Source organism: Pteropus alecto, unplaced genomic scaffold, assembly GCF_000325575.1.
Source record: "Pteropus alecto unplaced genomic scaffold, ASM32557v1 scaffold39, whole genome shotgun sequence".
NCBI lineage: Eukaryota > Metazoa > Chordata > Mammalia > Chiroptera > Pteropodidae > Pteropus > Pteropus alecto.
In genome coordinates this window covers 7,250,386-7,265,870 of record NW_006443568.1, presented here as the reverse complement: position 1 = coordinate 7,265,870, position 15,485 = coordinate 7,250,386, and the positions used below count along the sequence as shown (strand labels likewise).

The window sequence follows — 15,485 nt, the reverse complement described above, 5'->3', positions numbered from 1 at the left end:
CCGTTCGTGGTAACTATTATCAGCTCTTCATGTTACAAATGACGAAACAGAAGCTCAAAGAGGCAGAGTAACTTGTCTCGGTCAAACAGTAGGAAGTGGCATAGCCAGGATTTAAATTCAGGTTTTCGGAGCTGCAAATTGCTGTTTCTACTGTATCATGCTAGGCCTTGAGGAATGGGCAGGATTTGGACAGACAGAGATGGGAAAGAAAAGGCATTTGTGGACAAGGAACAGCATATGCAAATGTGCAGAAGTGGACACATGAGGAAAATGTGGAGAGGTCTGTTTGGGCTGAAAACTCAATTGAGTGTTGGGTAGATTGGGAGGTGAGGGTGGTGGGAGTGCATATCTTGCTGCTGTGTTATGTTGAGAAACAGAGAGAGGCAAGAAACACCGGCTCTGTTCCCAAGGAACTCACTGACTGGTTGGGGAGCTAAGACTGATCCAGGGAAGTTAGCAGCAGGCTAATTGCCATGAGGATGGTGGGGACAATTAGTGTTGTCAGAGTTTTGAGAAGATACACCTTTGGGCAGGGGTGGTCAGGGTTTCAGCTGAGATGGATAAGATTTGACTGATGGTGAGGAGGGCGTGGGCGCTGGAGGTGGGATGCAGGACGTGGGAGAAGATGTGATAGCTCGGAAACTCAAGGTATCAGGAGAGTGGAGTTGAGTCTCGGCACTTTCCCTTCGTTTCTCCATGCCCAATGTGAGACTAGCCTCCACTTTCTTCTTTTCTTTTCCAAACAATGTAGGCCAGATTTTTGTGGCTTAGAACAGAAAACCGTGTTGATTTTGATGCATCCTCTGTATGCAAATTTTAAAATAGGGACTTATCGCACTGAGTAAATGGTGGCAGGCTGGCTGCGAAGAAGCCAGCTGGGATGTTCCCAAGATATTGGCATGTGCTCCCATTGTCTCTGAAATTCTGTCTATGAAAACCCTTAAACCCTTCTGGGCCCTGGCCGTTCGGAGCTCTCGACCCCTGTGGGTGCCAGTGGATTCTGGCCAAGTGGTTTGTTAAATAAGTGCTAGGTTCTTTCGTCACCACAAATGCCCCTTTGTTAGGGAGAGAGAAGCAGAGAAAACAGGGTGGACAACGGGGCCTCAGAGTCAGATGGGCCCGAGTTTGAATCCTAGTGCTGCCACCAGGGCAGCTAGTTTCCTCATTTGGATGGGGGGATAACGACAGCACTTACTTCATAGGGATATTCCAAGGCAGGGGTCCCCAACCCCTGGGCCACATAGCAAGAGGTGAGCCGCGGGTGAGTGAGCGAAGCTTCCTCTGTATTTGCAGCCGCTCCCCAGCACTAGCATCACCGCCTCAGCTCCACCTCAGATCATCAAGCATTAGGTTCTCATAGGAGCACTGGTCCCTGGTGCCAAAAATGTTGGGGGCTGCTGTTCTAAGGATTAAATGACTTAAGAATCATGCCAGGCACCCAAAAGCACTCAATGTGTTAGCTATTGCTAGCTATCATTAGAGGCTGTGTTTCTTTAAAGTATATGCTAATTGCAAACAGTGAAGGAAGAGTATAGCATGCTACTAGATTGTATAACCTGGGGCTTCTCTTCATCTGAGGGTGGATGGGAATCAGGAAATGGGCCCATCTTTGAGGAAGATCTGAAGATCCTTATTTTCAGATGATGAAACTGAGGCCCAGAGAGGTCAAGTGACTTGAATTTGAATTTGGGTCTCTCTGACTCCAGATTTAGTGTTTATTTCTCTAGGCCTCAGCCTTCTCCACAAAATGTCAGTTGTCTAGTGGTTACTTGCACAAGATATCACATAATCATAATGGAGCTGGGGAGAGCCTGGGAGAACCCGTGGGTAGTGACCTTGAAGCTGAAGGCTAGCTCTCACCTTCCTCTCTCTCTTCTTCCCTTTTGGGGGCTTCCAGCTGTAGGCAAGCTGGTCCTTAGTGTGGGGATAGGAGTTGGGGCAGTGTGTGTGTGTGTGTGTGTGTGTGTGTGTGTGTGTGTGTGTGTGTGTGTATGTATGTATGTATGTATATAAAGTCCCATGGGAATTCATAGGCAAGGATTGCAGGGACCTGTCTTCTCTGGACCTAGGAAATGGAGGGTCCTCTTGGCAACATCATTGTTCATCATCCTGCCATTTTCTGGTGGTCTTTGTAGAACATCTTGTGTCCTTCTCGGGCTTAGCTGGAGGCCACCAGATTTGCCTCTGGCTTCCTGTCAGGATCTCAACCAGGTGGGATTTTTGCTTGTCTTTAGATGCTGCAGGCTGATTCATGCCTACTTGTGAGGGTTCCCCGCCACCTCCTTTGCTCCTTTCTCTACCTGGAGAGCCCTTTATGGAGCTGCCAGTTTGGTTTCGACAAAGAGCACTAGGACCCCTCTGTCTCTGAGTTCTTGAGCCAGGAGAAATCCTTTTTCTTGACATCTTTGTACCTGTGTTTGTTGTAGATGCTCTTTAGAATTGTCAGGTCCCGGACCAAGATCCTGCAGCAGAGAGGACTAAGACAGAAAGGCTACCTCTGTCAGCCAGCTGCCCTGGCTTTCTGGGACTCAGGGGTTTTCTCCCTTCCCTGGAAGTTACTGATCATGCCAACAGCCACCATCTGCAGGTGCTCATTGTGTGCCAGGTGCTGGGCAGGGTGTTTTATATGCTTTATGTTATTTAATATTTACATCGCCATATTGGAGAGTAATAGTTTTTATCTTCATCCTACATGTAAAAATGGAAATTTAGAGAAAGTAACATCTCCAAAGTCTCAGGCAGGCCTGGGATTTGATCTGAGGCTTGTCTTACTCCACAGCCTGTCTCTTAATAGCCACATTGCACAGTGTTCCCCTGGGGATGTTTCATGAAACACAACTCTCTATGGTGAAAGGCAGTGGTGAAACATTGCTATCTGCACCCATCTCCTGGAGATTTAAAATGCACACACCATGCTGGAAGCCCTAAGGGGTCTTACAGAGAAAAGACCTAATTTTTTTTTTAAACCAGAATTTCATAGATTCCCTTAAAACATAGAACGCCTTCTTGTCTTCCTTCCCTTCTTCTTTCAATGGACTACCACTTAGTCATGTGGCATGACTAGTACTTTCTGGAACACACTTCGGCAACCACTACATTCGGCAAGTCTCCTGTCTTTGGACCTAGTTTCCTCATCTGTAAAATTAAGGGTTTGGAGCATCTGACCATGATGATGTAACTGGCACTTGACTTGCTCTCCAGCTCTAAGCAACTAAAAATCTGAATAAAAGATGTGAAATAATTATTTTCGGACCTTAGGTGACAGGCAGCTCAGGACTTTGAATCCTGAGAGAAGAGAAACAAATGAGGTCAGCCCTGCCTTCAAATAGCCTTTCTACCTGGAGTCGGATTTCAAAACGTGGCACAGGAAGCGGGGACACAAGCAGGGCCCAGTAGTCTCCTGCTTTGAAGGGAGTTTGGGGAAGTTGAGCTGCACAGGGGTCTGTCCTGGTGCTCATGCATTTATTCTGTCAGTTAGTCTTGGGTAGGAATTAGAGGCCAGGCACCAGAGAAGGCTCGTCAAGGAGGGTCATTTTGGCAGGGATTTGAAAGATGAGTATGAGTTCACCAGGCAAAAACAGAAGGGTGTTGAAGGCAGAGGGAAGGGAGGAGGCTGGCATCTAGGCCCACTGGGAGTTCCTGGGCAGAGAACAACTGTGAGAAATGTGGAGGGCTGGCCTCGAATAAGCCCCTACATCTTACCCAGGACAGGAGGACAAATGTGTTAAGTAAGTATGTGGGAGTGAGTGTCTGAAGGTGGGTGGTACTGGGTGGAGCTGTTTTCTCAATTCCAGGACCTGATCTCAGGGACCAGAGTGGGATGTCTTTGGGGATGCTGACCAGAAGGGTCGGGGAGTGGGGAGGGGCTAGTTCTTTGGGGGAGCACTCTCCACCTGTTTCCCGGTTGGCTGAGGCGCTGCACAGGCTGACAGTGGAAACGCTTGGGCAGGAGAAAGGCCTCTATTCAGGTGTCTCGTGTTAGTCTGCAGAGGAGGAGGCAGCAGTTAATTTCGAGATTTGCTTGTCTTTGAATGGGGGTAATTGCTGGGAGTTGCCAGTGTTCTAGATTGTACCCTGGAAGTGGGGGAGGGAAGAGGGGGCTGTCACAGGCTCTGCTGAGCACTGCTCCCTATAGGCAGCATGGAGAAGTCCCAGAGGGGTGGCCCTGGCTGGGGAGCAGTGGGGATGCAGCAAGGGGACCACAGGATCACAGCAGGCAGGGCTGGGCCAGAAGGGCCCTCAGAGGTCACGTGATCTGACCCGCTCATTTTACAGATGGGAAAACCGAGATGCAGAAGGGTGGGCACTTGCCCAGAGTCACACGGGTGGGCCCAGCTAGGCTGCTTGGCTCCAGTGAACAACCCAGCCATCCTCCACATTGGCCATGCTCCCTGTCTTCCCTCGGCCCCTGAGTCCATCTGTGTGTGTCAGGAACCCCTCTCCCTTTCTCTGACTGCAGGGGATCAGCGTGGCGGTGGGGTCACTGAGGCCAGCAGCCTTCTGGGGGGCTCACCGCGGTGTCCATGTGGCCGGAAGGGCTCCCCGTATCACACAGGGCAGCTGCATCCTGCAGTGCGTGTGGCCGATCTCCTGCAGCATATCAACCAGATGAAGACGGCCGAGGGCTATGGCTTCAAGCAGGAGTACGAGGTGCAGGGCCCCAGTCCAGCCAGGAGCCCTCGCCAGGGCCTTGCCTGGTTCCTCACTGTGGACTCAGACCCTGCTGACCTTCAATCCAGCCCTGATGGACCCTTGCTCTGATAGTTCCCAACTTACTCTAATTGTTTTGACCTTTACCTTGATCCTAATCTCAGATTGACCTGGTTTCTCACTCTTATTCTTAACCTTACTTGAAATCTAACCTCGAACCTTATCTCAATCTCCATCTGGACCCTGATCATTCCCCTATCCTCTCCCCAATGTAAATGAACACTGACCCTGACCTCTAACCTAACCCCCAGTCTGACTTTGACCCTGACTCTCATCCTAAACTCTGTTTGAAATCTGACTTGAATCCCATCCTACCTCCATCTGGACACCACCCTTATCCTAATCTTAATTTGACCTTCTTCCTAACACAAACCTAGATTTAACCTAAACCTCGTCCTCATTCTAAAGTGTCTCTGAATTCTGTTCTTTTTTTCTCTTTTCTCCTTTTCCTCCCCCAACACTGCTTGGTTTCGAACCAAGCTGGTAAAGGGAATTATGGTGAATTTTCTCAGACTCCAGGTTTAACCCTGAACTTGGCCCTTATCAGGGTCCCACCTGCATCCTGTTGAGGGGAGACAGGTGTTATGAAGGGAGCGGTTTCTCTCTCCCACTGACTTCCATTTTTCCTTCTGGCAGAGCTTCTTTGAAGGCTGGGATGCCACAAAGAAGAAAGACAAGGCCAAAGGAGGCCGGCAGGAGCCCCTGCCTACCTGTGAGTTCTGGGGAAGGGCCTCGGGTCTGGGGCAGTGGGTGGGAGGGAGTAGGAAGAGGAACAGCCAGAGTGAGCCATTTACTGAGTGTCTGTCACATGCCCAGCTGTGTGCTGAGCGTTACACCCATTATCTCACTTACTTCTCTCAAGAATCTGGTAAAGTGGAACATAATATAACCCCACTTTACAGATAAGGAAACTGAGGCTCGGGAGGTTAAGCCCCCTGCCCAAGGTCACACAGCTAATACTTGCCTGAGCAGCACACAGCCTTGGGCCTTCTTGACATCCACAGCCCAGAGTCTAACCACTGGTCTGTCCTGCCCTCCGTGGTCCCTAAAGCTTACTGGTCAGTCGCAGGCTTCCCTGCCTGCCCGCAAGTCTGGCCTCCAGGAAGCCTTCCTTCACTGGCCCGGATCTGGGCTCCCCAGTTCAGCCCCTGCCCACCCGCTCTGTGTTCCCAGATGATCGGCACCGAGTGAAGCTGCACCCGATGCTGGGAGACCCAGATGCCGACTACATTAATGCCAACTACATAGACGTGAGTGCCTCGCCCTTGACCTCTGCTGACCTGGCCCTGCCCGCTCCAGGCTCACTGTGCAGGCAGGGCAGAAACCTGTCAGGAGATAGATAACTGGGGGTTCAGATGGCTGGGTTCTGAGAACCCCCACCTCCTAGAGTCAGTGCTAGGGAGATCAGAGGAGGGGAGGACAGAGTGGGCAGCAGCCTTCAAGAAAGCTTCCTGCAGACTTCTGGGATTAGCCTGAGAGATGGGGGGCCTTCAGTGAGGCAGCATGAAAGGAAGAGAACGGACAGGTAGGCCTAGTGGTGAGAAAGGGTCCCCTCTCCATGAGAAGCGAAGGGGCTTGGAGGTGGGATCCCATGACTCAGTGAAGCTGAAGGTAGGCAGGGGCTGGATTGTGAAGGCCTCGAAAGGCAGAGTAAGGAGATTGGGCTTTTTCCTAGGGGCACCAGGGAGTTGTTAAAAGCATTTGACTATGATCAGAGTAGTACTTTAAGAATAATAACTCATCTTTATGCAATATGTACTGTGTGCCAAGCACTGTGCTAAGCACTTTATACCACGTATTTAATTTTATATAAACTCTACAACCACCCTACGAAGTAGTTAGCATCATGACCTCACTTATGGGTGAGGAAACGGGCTCAGATTCCAGGCGAAGCTACTTATCCCAGGTTATGCAGCTAGTGAGTGGTCAGGAAGGGACTCAGATCTCAGCCTGTGTCTCTAAAGCCTTTGCTGCTAACCATGAAGCTCTCCTGTCAATCATGGCAGCAACTAGATCTGGCTGGGCCAGAGGAGGGGCCAGCAACAGGGCAGCCTAGGCAGCCAGGAGGCCTAGGCTGGGATGTGAAAAAGGGGTGATGAGTCTGCTCCCCAAGTGAGGATGAGGGTGAGATAAGACCCTGGTCAGACTCCTTCACCCTGCAGCAAGCCAGGTTTGGGAGAGAATCATTATTCATTATCAGATATATTTTGAGTACCTACGATGTGGCAGGCGTTGGACTAGGCACCAGGGATACAGCAGAGAACACGACAGACACAGTCCCTGCATTCCCTGAACATATAAATTCTAGTTGGGGAGACATATAAATATATATACAAGCAGAGTAATTTCAGACGACATGGGAAAGCACAGGCCAGAAAAGAGGAATGATTGGCCCAGTGTCGCGCAGCAAGTTAACGGTAGGACCAGGGTTAGCTGTGGCAGGCTGCATGGGGGAAGGAGGGCTTAAGCTGGCCGGACATAGGGTGGCCGGAGAGGAAAGGAAAGGATACCTCAGGCAGGGAGTAGCATGAGCAAAGGCCTGAGGTGTGTCGGAGGAGGAAGGCGCATATTTGGGAGTTAAGGTAGCTGGGGATTCTGGAGATGACCTTCTTTTGTCCCTCTACCTCACCTCCTCCTGGGGGCCAGATATGCTACCCTATTTTTCCCAGAATTCCTTGCCTTCTCCCCGACCTCCCATCCTCTCCCCTGGCTGAGGTACGGGCCAGGCCCAGCCCTCTCAGACTCAGGCAGCTTTGGCGACAGCTTTGGGGCCTCTGCTTGGTCTCCTCAAGGTCCCAGCCAGCTTCTCCCTGGGCCTCAGCAGGGACACGCCACTCCCTACGCCTCGGCCCAGCCCTGTCCACCCGTCTCTGCTCTGCCTCCCCTGCTCGCATCGCCCATTCTGGCCACTCCTGTGCTCCGTCCACTTCCATCTGCCTCTGGCCTAATATCTGTCTCTTTTGCTTTGTACTGTTCCCTCACTGGAATCATTAAGATTCGGATAAACCGTGAAGTAAGTATCTCTCTCCCGTTCCCCTCCTCCTCTTCCTCCTACTGTCTGTCTGACCAGCTGTATCTCAGACTCTCTCTCAGTCTCTGGCTGTCTCTCTCTCTCCCTCTCTCTCTCTCTCTCTCTCCTCTCTCTCTCTCTCTCTCTCTCCCTGGAAGTGATGCATTGTGCAGCCCTAAGAGATCTCTCTCTCTCTCTCTCTCTTTCTCTCTCTCGTTTCTGTCCTCCTTCCCCTTCACTTGTGCGCCCAACACCGACCGTCCATTTCAGCAGTCTGGCCAGGGGCCTCCCGGGGTGAAGATTCGGCACTATCCCCATTGTATGCAGTCCTCCCTCATTTTCCACTGCCCTGAGATGGGCAGCAGTGTTGGGGTCCTTCCTCAAGCCCCATTCTGCACCGGCCACCACCTCTGTCACCTTTGTCCCCATCCCTCACTAGCCACACCTTCTGCTGGGCCCCAGGTGGTGTGGGTGGGTGTGGGGAGCTGCCTTGGGGTCAGGATCTTCAAGGAAGTGAGGACAGCCCCGGTCGGTCCCCTTAAAACCTGTTTCCTGGGTGTTCAAATCCCTTCGTGATCAGTTTGTTTGAAACTCAACCCCGACCACTTTGTCCTCAATTCAGCCCCAATTTGAATGTTTTATTTTGGGGAGCAGTTTGGGTATTCTATTAAAAAGCTGTGTCATCTTTGGGCCTTTAAAAAATATTTAAAAAACCCCAGATCATCTGGGGATTCTCTGATTTTATATATATATAAAATTTTTCATAATATTTGATGCCTGATGGGATTGTTTGCTATTTTGTGGGTACGTTTTGTGTTTTGTCTCCTTTTTTCTTTTAGAAATATACATCTTGCTTTTTTATGATAATAAAAATAGTTCATTGTCAGACTATCAGGCAACACAGAGATGCCTAACATACAGAGTGAAAGGTTCCTGCAGTTGCATCTGCCAGAGGTGGCCAGTTGCCCCAGATGTGCCCCCTAGACATCCCCCTTATTCTGAGTGCTCTTAAGCAGTTGATTTGTAAGTTTCCCAAATTTCAATGGACTATTAGGCCCATGAAGTGCAGTGGCTACACTCAGCCCTAGTGCCCCCATTAAGAGATGGTGAATATAGATCATTATACTTTACACCTCAGTTTCCATGCAACACACAGTTCTACCCATTCAGTTCATTGCTGTCAGGCTCTTAAGAAACGCCCTAAGAAGGCTTGGCTTAATTTGGCTTCAAATGCCAGTTACCAAGAGTGTTATTGGCTGAGCACCTGCTCTGTGCCTGCACCTTAGGCACATCATATCATCTTTACCGCGCTGTCTGAGCTAGGGACCCACATTTGGCAGATGAGAAAATTGAGGCTTAGAAAAGTTAAATGACTTGCTCACAGCTGCATGGAGCTGGGTCTCAAACCTAGCCTGAGCCCTTGACCCTAACGCTAGACCGTGGTTCTCTCCCTTTTGGGGAGCATCAGGATGCCCTGGGGGTCTCACCCACCACGCAAGTGGTCAATCTCCTAGCTCCACCCACTCGGCTGCAGGGAGGACCAGGTGTCAGCCCCATGAGCAGGCTCCCTAGGACATGCTGGTGCTCTGGAGTGTGAGGACCAGGGCTCTCTAATGCTGGTCCCTAACGTGGGTGTTATCTTCCTTTAAATCCGATCATTTTAAACCTTCCGCTTTGCTGTCCTCTATGTAATATAATTGCACAATAATGCACCTGTGCAATTAAAAATCGACATGCAGGTATTGAAGGTTATCTGTTTAAGAACATATTTGCTGATAGCATATGGGTGCTAGCACTGTGCTGGGCCCTGGAGGGACAGAGACAGATGAGTCGGAAGAGACTCTTGCGCTCATGTGGCATTCTCAGGCAAATGGGTTTTAGGTGGAGTAGCCTGTTCCCAGCTTGACCGGCTCTGGGAGCACTGGCAGCACCTTTGCTGGGCTCTCTCACTTCTGACCCCAGTTGCCCAGCAGCTCTGCTGAGGCCTTGAAGCAGAGGCAATGGCTAGGGGGACAGCAGTAGGGAATTAGGCTAGTCTTGGAGACGTTCCAGTAGTGAGGGCTGAGTGAGTCTGGGAGGCTTTCCCTTATTGGTATCTTTGACTGGGGTTTGGTTATTTTTTTACAGGAATGGGATGTAGGTATACAGCAGACTTTCTGAGGTATATGTCTCACTATTATCCTCATACGCAGAGGAGAACAGAAGCTTAGAGAGGCTGAGAGCCTGGCTACTCCAAGTATGTTTTGAGGCCCAGCATTGGCACCACCTGGGAGCTGGTTGGAAATGCACAGTCCCAGGCCACCCCAGACCTTCTGCATCTGAATCTGTCTTTTAACTGGATCCCCAGGAGATATGTGTGCATATTAGAGGCTGAGAAGCACCCTCTTAGTACCTAGAGTCACACAATTACTACTTGGCAGAGCTGTGACAGGAACCCAGATTAACTTGACTCCAAGGCTAAGATCTTTAACCTCTATAGTAAAACACCTTCTGCCCCAGGAATTCTTGACAGCCACACTGGATCTTCAGGGATACTCTTTGACCTTTGCAGTAGTAATCATAATAATAGCTACTATTTATTAAGTACAGACACTGTGCTTGCCACAGTGCCAAACCCTTGACTTATATTACTTTACTCTTCACAACAGCCCGAGGAGGTAAATACCGCAATTATTCCCATTTTATAGATGTGAAAATCGAGGTGTAGAGAAGTAAAGAGATTTGCCTAAGGGCACACAGTTAGCAAAAGCTCGGTAGAGCCTGGGTTTGAACCCTGGCAGTCAGTGCTCCTTGGGCCTGGGGGCCCACAGGGCTGGAGGCATTAAGGGAGCTGTGTAGAGACTGTGAACTTGAGGCTAGTGGCTGAGCTCGGTGGTTTTCTCCTGCACCAGCCCTGTAGCACTTTTCACCTGTAATTCCGTGTTGCTTTCATGATGCCCTGGGTGTCACGTGTGCACAGGACCTCAAGGGCAGCTGTGGCCCTGAGGTGGGAGTGGGGTCTGGCCAGCTTTTCTTCTCGGTCTGAGGGCTCTGGGGATGGAGGATGAAGTAGCTCTTGGCCTCTATTCTGTGGGAGATAATGCAGGTAAAGTGCTTAGCACAGTACGTGGCCATAATTGGGTCTCAAAATTTATTATTTTTATTATTGATTTTAGATATTTAAAAAACACTTATCTAAGAATCACAAATAACCCATGTGCTCATTTGTTCCCAGCCTGAAGCCTTCATCTGGGCCCTCAAGCTCTGGGTGACAGGTCGTAGGGAGGAGGCACCACCCATTCTGGTTGCTCCAAATGGGGCTGGGATAGCTGATGAGACCCAGCCTAGGGTCTGGGGTTGCTTAGCGCCTCTGGGGTTTTGGGGACAGGGCAGGGTCACCTTGGACTTTATTTGTCTCCAAACAACAGCTGGGTTGTGAGCAGATTGTGGATAATCGTTTCCAATTTATGGATGGAGAAACCCTCTAGACCTATAAAAAAGTCGTGTCCTCCCTGGCATCACACAGCAAAGATGGGTTTAGACCCAAGACACTAGTGTCCCACCTGTTCGCCCTTCTTGCTCAGGGACTGGAAGGAGAAGGTCACCTGGTTAGGAGGTCCTGGGGAAGAGGGTGGGGCAGTTCTGGGGGCGGGGGTGTGCTGCTTCTGGGAGAGGAGGGCAGAGGAGGCCTGAGCGAGGGGCTGCTCCTTGGGGACTCACTATGCCCTCTTCTCCTGTTCCAGGGTTACCACAGGTCAAACCACTTCATAGCCACTCAAGGTACCTGACACCTCTGCCCATGTGCTCCCATGTGCTCCCAGTTTGCTGAATGCCCTCTGCCACCTTTCTGCCTTCCCTGCCCAGCTGCTTGACTTCCTGTCTCTCTTCTGTCTCTGTCTGTGGGTCTGTCTGTCTGTCTGTCTGAGTGAGCCTCACTCTGGCTGGGTCTTCTGGAACCTGGCTGTTAGTCTCTGTTCCTCCTTGTGCTTGTGTCTCCCTGATATGCCCGGTCTAGCTGTAGCTCCCTGTCCACCTGTCTGGCTCTGATGTGGTGCATGCAGAGAGGCTAGCCAGGCTCAGTCCTCACGGCTGTGGATTGTGCCTTTCTGTCTGGTGGCCATCTGGGTCCCCCTGGCTGTGTCTTTTCCCCCTGACTGTCTATTTGTTTATCTTTCCTGGAGACTTCTGTCATGGCCCTCCAGCTCTGCCTCCTGGGTTCCACTCAGGATGACCGAGGTCTCCAGCCAGGCCCTTCCTGATATTGCCCATCCCCCAGGGCCCTCCAGGCATAAGTTGGCAGTTTTTGGGGTGTGTACGGGGTGTGCATGAAGCCCTCATCGGGGCTCAGAAGCTTCCTGGCTTGGGATGGTAGTGCTGGGTGCCAGGGGTGCTGACCCTGGGTGGAGACCTTGCCTCAGGGACAAGCACCCTCTGGGCCCCCAGGGCCGAAGCCCGAGATGGTCTACGACTTCTGGCGCTTGGTGTGGCAGGAGCATTGTTCCAGCATTGTCATGATTACCAAGCTGGTGGAGGTGGGCAGGGTAAGCGGGGCTGTGCGGTGAGGGGGGCCTGGTAGGCTAAGGGGGGCAGCAAAGAGCCCACTGAGCCTGCCCCTTGGGGACTCCAGGTAAAATGCTCACGGTACTGGCCAGAGGACTCAGACATGTACGGGGACATCAAGATCACACTGGTGAAGACGGAGACTCTCGCCGAATATGTTGTGCGCACCTTCGCGCTGGAGCGGGTGAGTCTCCCGTCACCTGGTCCCTCCGGAGGTGCCCGAAGTGGTGGGGCAGAGCCCACCTCCCCACCTCCCCCAGCCCAGGAGCAGGAGCAGGGAGGAGGGCACCGCTGCCCTCCCAGCAAGGCTGCTGCTCGGTCACTGCTGGGAGCGCTGGGGGTCAGGAAGGTAACCAGCTTTGCTGGACTCCAGCGGGAAGATGAGACACTGAAGACGATGAAGATAGTTTGTACTGGGCACTGTGCTGACCCCATTACACATACTGTTTCAGCCCTGGAAAGCTCTATGGGATTAGGCATTTACTATTAACCCCATTTTACAGATAAGGCAAGTGAGGCTCCATGGTTACGTCACTCATGAAAGGCCACAGGGCCAGTGATTGGCCAAGTCCTGTCCATGATTCCATTTGATCCTATGTAAGATCCTCAGAGGAAAGATAGTAGTATCCCCATTAGTCTAAGACCAGAGAGTCAAAACGATCTCCTAGGGTTAACAACAACTTGGTGGCAGAGGTGGGTGTTTAATAGCGCAGGTGCAGGCATCAGGCAGGCCCCGGCCCAAGTCTCACGTAACTAACCTTGGACAAGGGGTTTCTCGGTGGGCCCTAGTTTTCTCGCTTGTTCGAGGAGATATTAACACCCACTCATAAGTTTATTATTGGGATTGATTGAGATCCTGCTGTGAGATGCTCACCAGAGTGCCTGGCACACAACAAGTGTCTAACAGATGCCAGCAGTGACTGACTGTGGTTCCTGGTGTCTCCCCAGAGAGGCTACTCTGCCCGGCACGAGGTCCGCCAGTTCCACTTCACGGCGTGGCCGGAGCACGGCGTCCCCTACCATGCCACAGGGCTGCTGGCCTTCATCCGGCGTGTGAAGGCCTCCACTCCACCTGATGCTGGGCCCATTGTCATCCATTGCAGGTGGGGCTCTGGGAATCTCCAGAAAGAGGCCATGAGCTGGGTTGGTTCAAGGTCCCTATAGGAGACTGGGCTTGGGTTCATCCTACTTAGAGATGGAGGATACGAGAGAATGACCCCCAAGGATCCATTACCCTTTGAGCTTTGGCTCTGAGGTTGGCACCCCCATGAGGAGGCCCTTGGACTGGATGGCGAGGGGGTGCTGGAGACACAGAGGGGTTGGGGTTAGCAGCACCGAGCAGTATCGAGTTCAACAGGTGTACACTGCACACCTGTGTGCTAGGTTTGGCCTAGATGCTGGGAAGGACTTTGCCTCTTCTTCAAACTCAGGGTCTTTCCTTACCCCTTGGCCTTCACACCCTCTGTGGCTTTGACCATCACTCCTCCCTTTTCTGACTCCTGCCTTGGTTGGGTCCTACAACCCCAGTTGCCCTTTCTCTACTTGCTTCCTACCTGGCTCCACATCTTCCTCTTGTCTCCTAAGTGAGGCCCCAGTGCCCTGGCCTGTCCCTGCCCCCACTCTGCCCCTGGAGAGCTTTACCTCTGACCCTGTGGCTTCGGCAGGTCTCCTCAGCCCACAAGTCCTTGGCCTCTGTCTTGTCCTGGCTCCTCTATTTGGCTTTTTAATAGCTCCCTAAATTCCACAAAGCAGACTCATTCCCCTCCCTGCCCTGCCACCCCCAAACCAGCTTCTCTTTGATTTCTTTAGGCCTCTTTAAGATACTGTTTTTTTTTTTTAGAATAAAACTTCATTGATGATTAATATACTTAAAGCAAAATATACAAAGAATAAATGTATATATAACTTTATGAATTTTCACAAATCAAATACACCTGTGAAATAACCAACACTACTTAGATCAAGAAACGTAACATTAACAGCACCCAGAGGCCTCCCTTGTCCCTCCTAGAGCGATCACTCTCCTGACTTCTAAACCACAGAATCGTGTTGCATGTTTTTGAACTTTGTTGTAAATTGAATCATATAGCAGGTGCTCTTTGGTGTCTGACTTTTTTTCTCTCAGCTTATGTTTGTAGGATCCATCCATATTGTATCATATTCCACTGGACAAATAAGCCACAACGTATTTATCTCTTCTGCTGTTGATAGGCATTTGGATGGTTTCTAGTTTCAAGCTATATGAATAATGCTAAGAACATTCTATTGCATGTCTTTTGGCCAACGTACACACCCTTTTCGGTGGGTTATGTACGTAGGAGTGGAATTGCTTTCTATGTGCACATTCCAGCTTTAGTAGATAGCACCAAACAGTTTTCCAAATTGGTTGTACTAATTTAAGCCCCCGCCAGCGGTTTTTGGGGTACCCAGGTGCTGTACGTCCTCACCAACACTTCGATACCACCATTTTCAAGCTTGAGATCCTGGTATCATCGTCTGTTCCCCCTGCCTTCAACTCCGCTCTATCTGGTGCTGAGCACAAAGATCCCAGAGACGGATCCAACACAGCCCAGCCCTTGACGAGCTCCCAGTTGGGTTAGGGAGACAATCATGTACCAACAGCAGGAAGGGTGTTTTAATAAAAGCCTGCCCAAATTGCTCTGGGAGAATGCCATCTGCTGGGAGGATTGTGAGTGGATACAAATGTGTGGGGCTTTGAAGGATGTGCAGGAGATTTGAGGGTAAATTGGGAGCAAGAACAGTCTTGAATTAATTTCTGAGCATCACCTTTATCCCTCCACCCCAGCTGAAGTTGCTAAGTTTCTGCGTCTTCCCTGCCCTTTCCCTCCTCTCCTGCCTGGGGAGGGGGTGTCTATGTGTCCCCCGCCCCCTGTGTGGTGTACACATGGCCGGGTGCCCCAGGGCCACTGTTCTCTTCTTTCGCTCGGTCCCCGGCTCCTTCCCCGAGGCCCTGACCTGGCCTGTGCCACTCTCTCCCCAGTGCGGGCACCGGCCGCACAGGTTGCTACATCGTTCTGGATGTGATGCTAGACATGGCCGAGTGTGAGGGCGTCGTGGACATTTACAACTGCGTGAAGACCCTCTGCTCCCGGCGGGTCAACATGATCCAGACCGAGGTAGGGGACGCAACCCTTTCTCCGCTCCCCGCTCCAGGACTCGGGTTCCTCATGCGGGAGCTTGAAGCTGGTGTCAGAAGGGTATCCTG

At 51.2% G+C, this 15,485-nt stretch overlaps 1 protein-coding gene across 7 annotated transcripts in view; it reads left to right on the top strand.

Annotated features, from left to right (window-relative positions):
- PTPRU (protein tyrosine phosphatase, receptor type U) overlaps window positions 1-15,485 on the top strand; it is an 80,031-nt gene that overhangs the window by 53,395 nt on the left and 11,151 nt on the right. For 6 of the 7 annotated variants that reach the window (XM_025041298.1, XM_025041297.1, XM_015598870.2 and 3 more), the window contains exons 16-23: window positions 4,460-4,650; window positions 5,347-5,422; window positions 5,884-5,960; window positions 11,443-11,479; window positions 12,143-12,240; window positions 12,327-12,443; window positions 13,208-13,362; window positions 15,261-15,396. In XM_025041298.1, the coding sequence (XP_024897066.1) occupies window positions 4,460-4,650; window positions 5,347-5,422; window positions 5,884-5,960; window positions 11,443-11,479; window positions 12,143-12,240; window positions 12,327-12,443; window positions 13,208-13,362; window positions 15,261-15,396 (887 nt within the window). The remainder of the gene's footprint in view (window positions 1-4,459; window positions 4,651-5,346; window positions 5,423-5,883; window positions 5,961-11,442; window positions 11,480-12,142; window positions 12,241-12,326; window positions 12,444-13,207; window positions 13,363-15,260; window positions 15,397-15,485) is intronic. The other variant, XM_006924322.3, reaches the window with a different exon arrangement.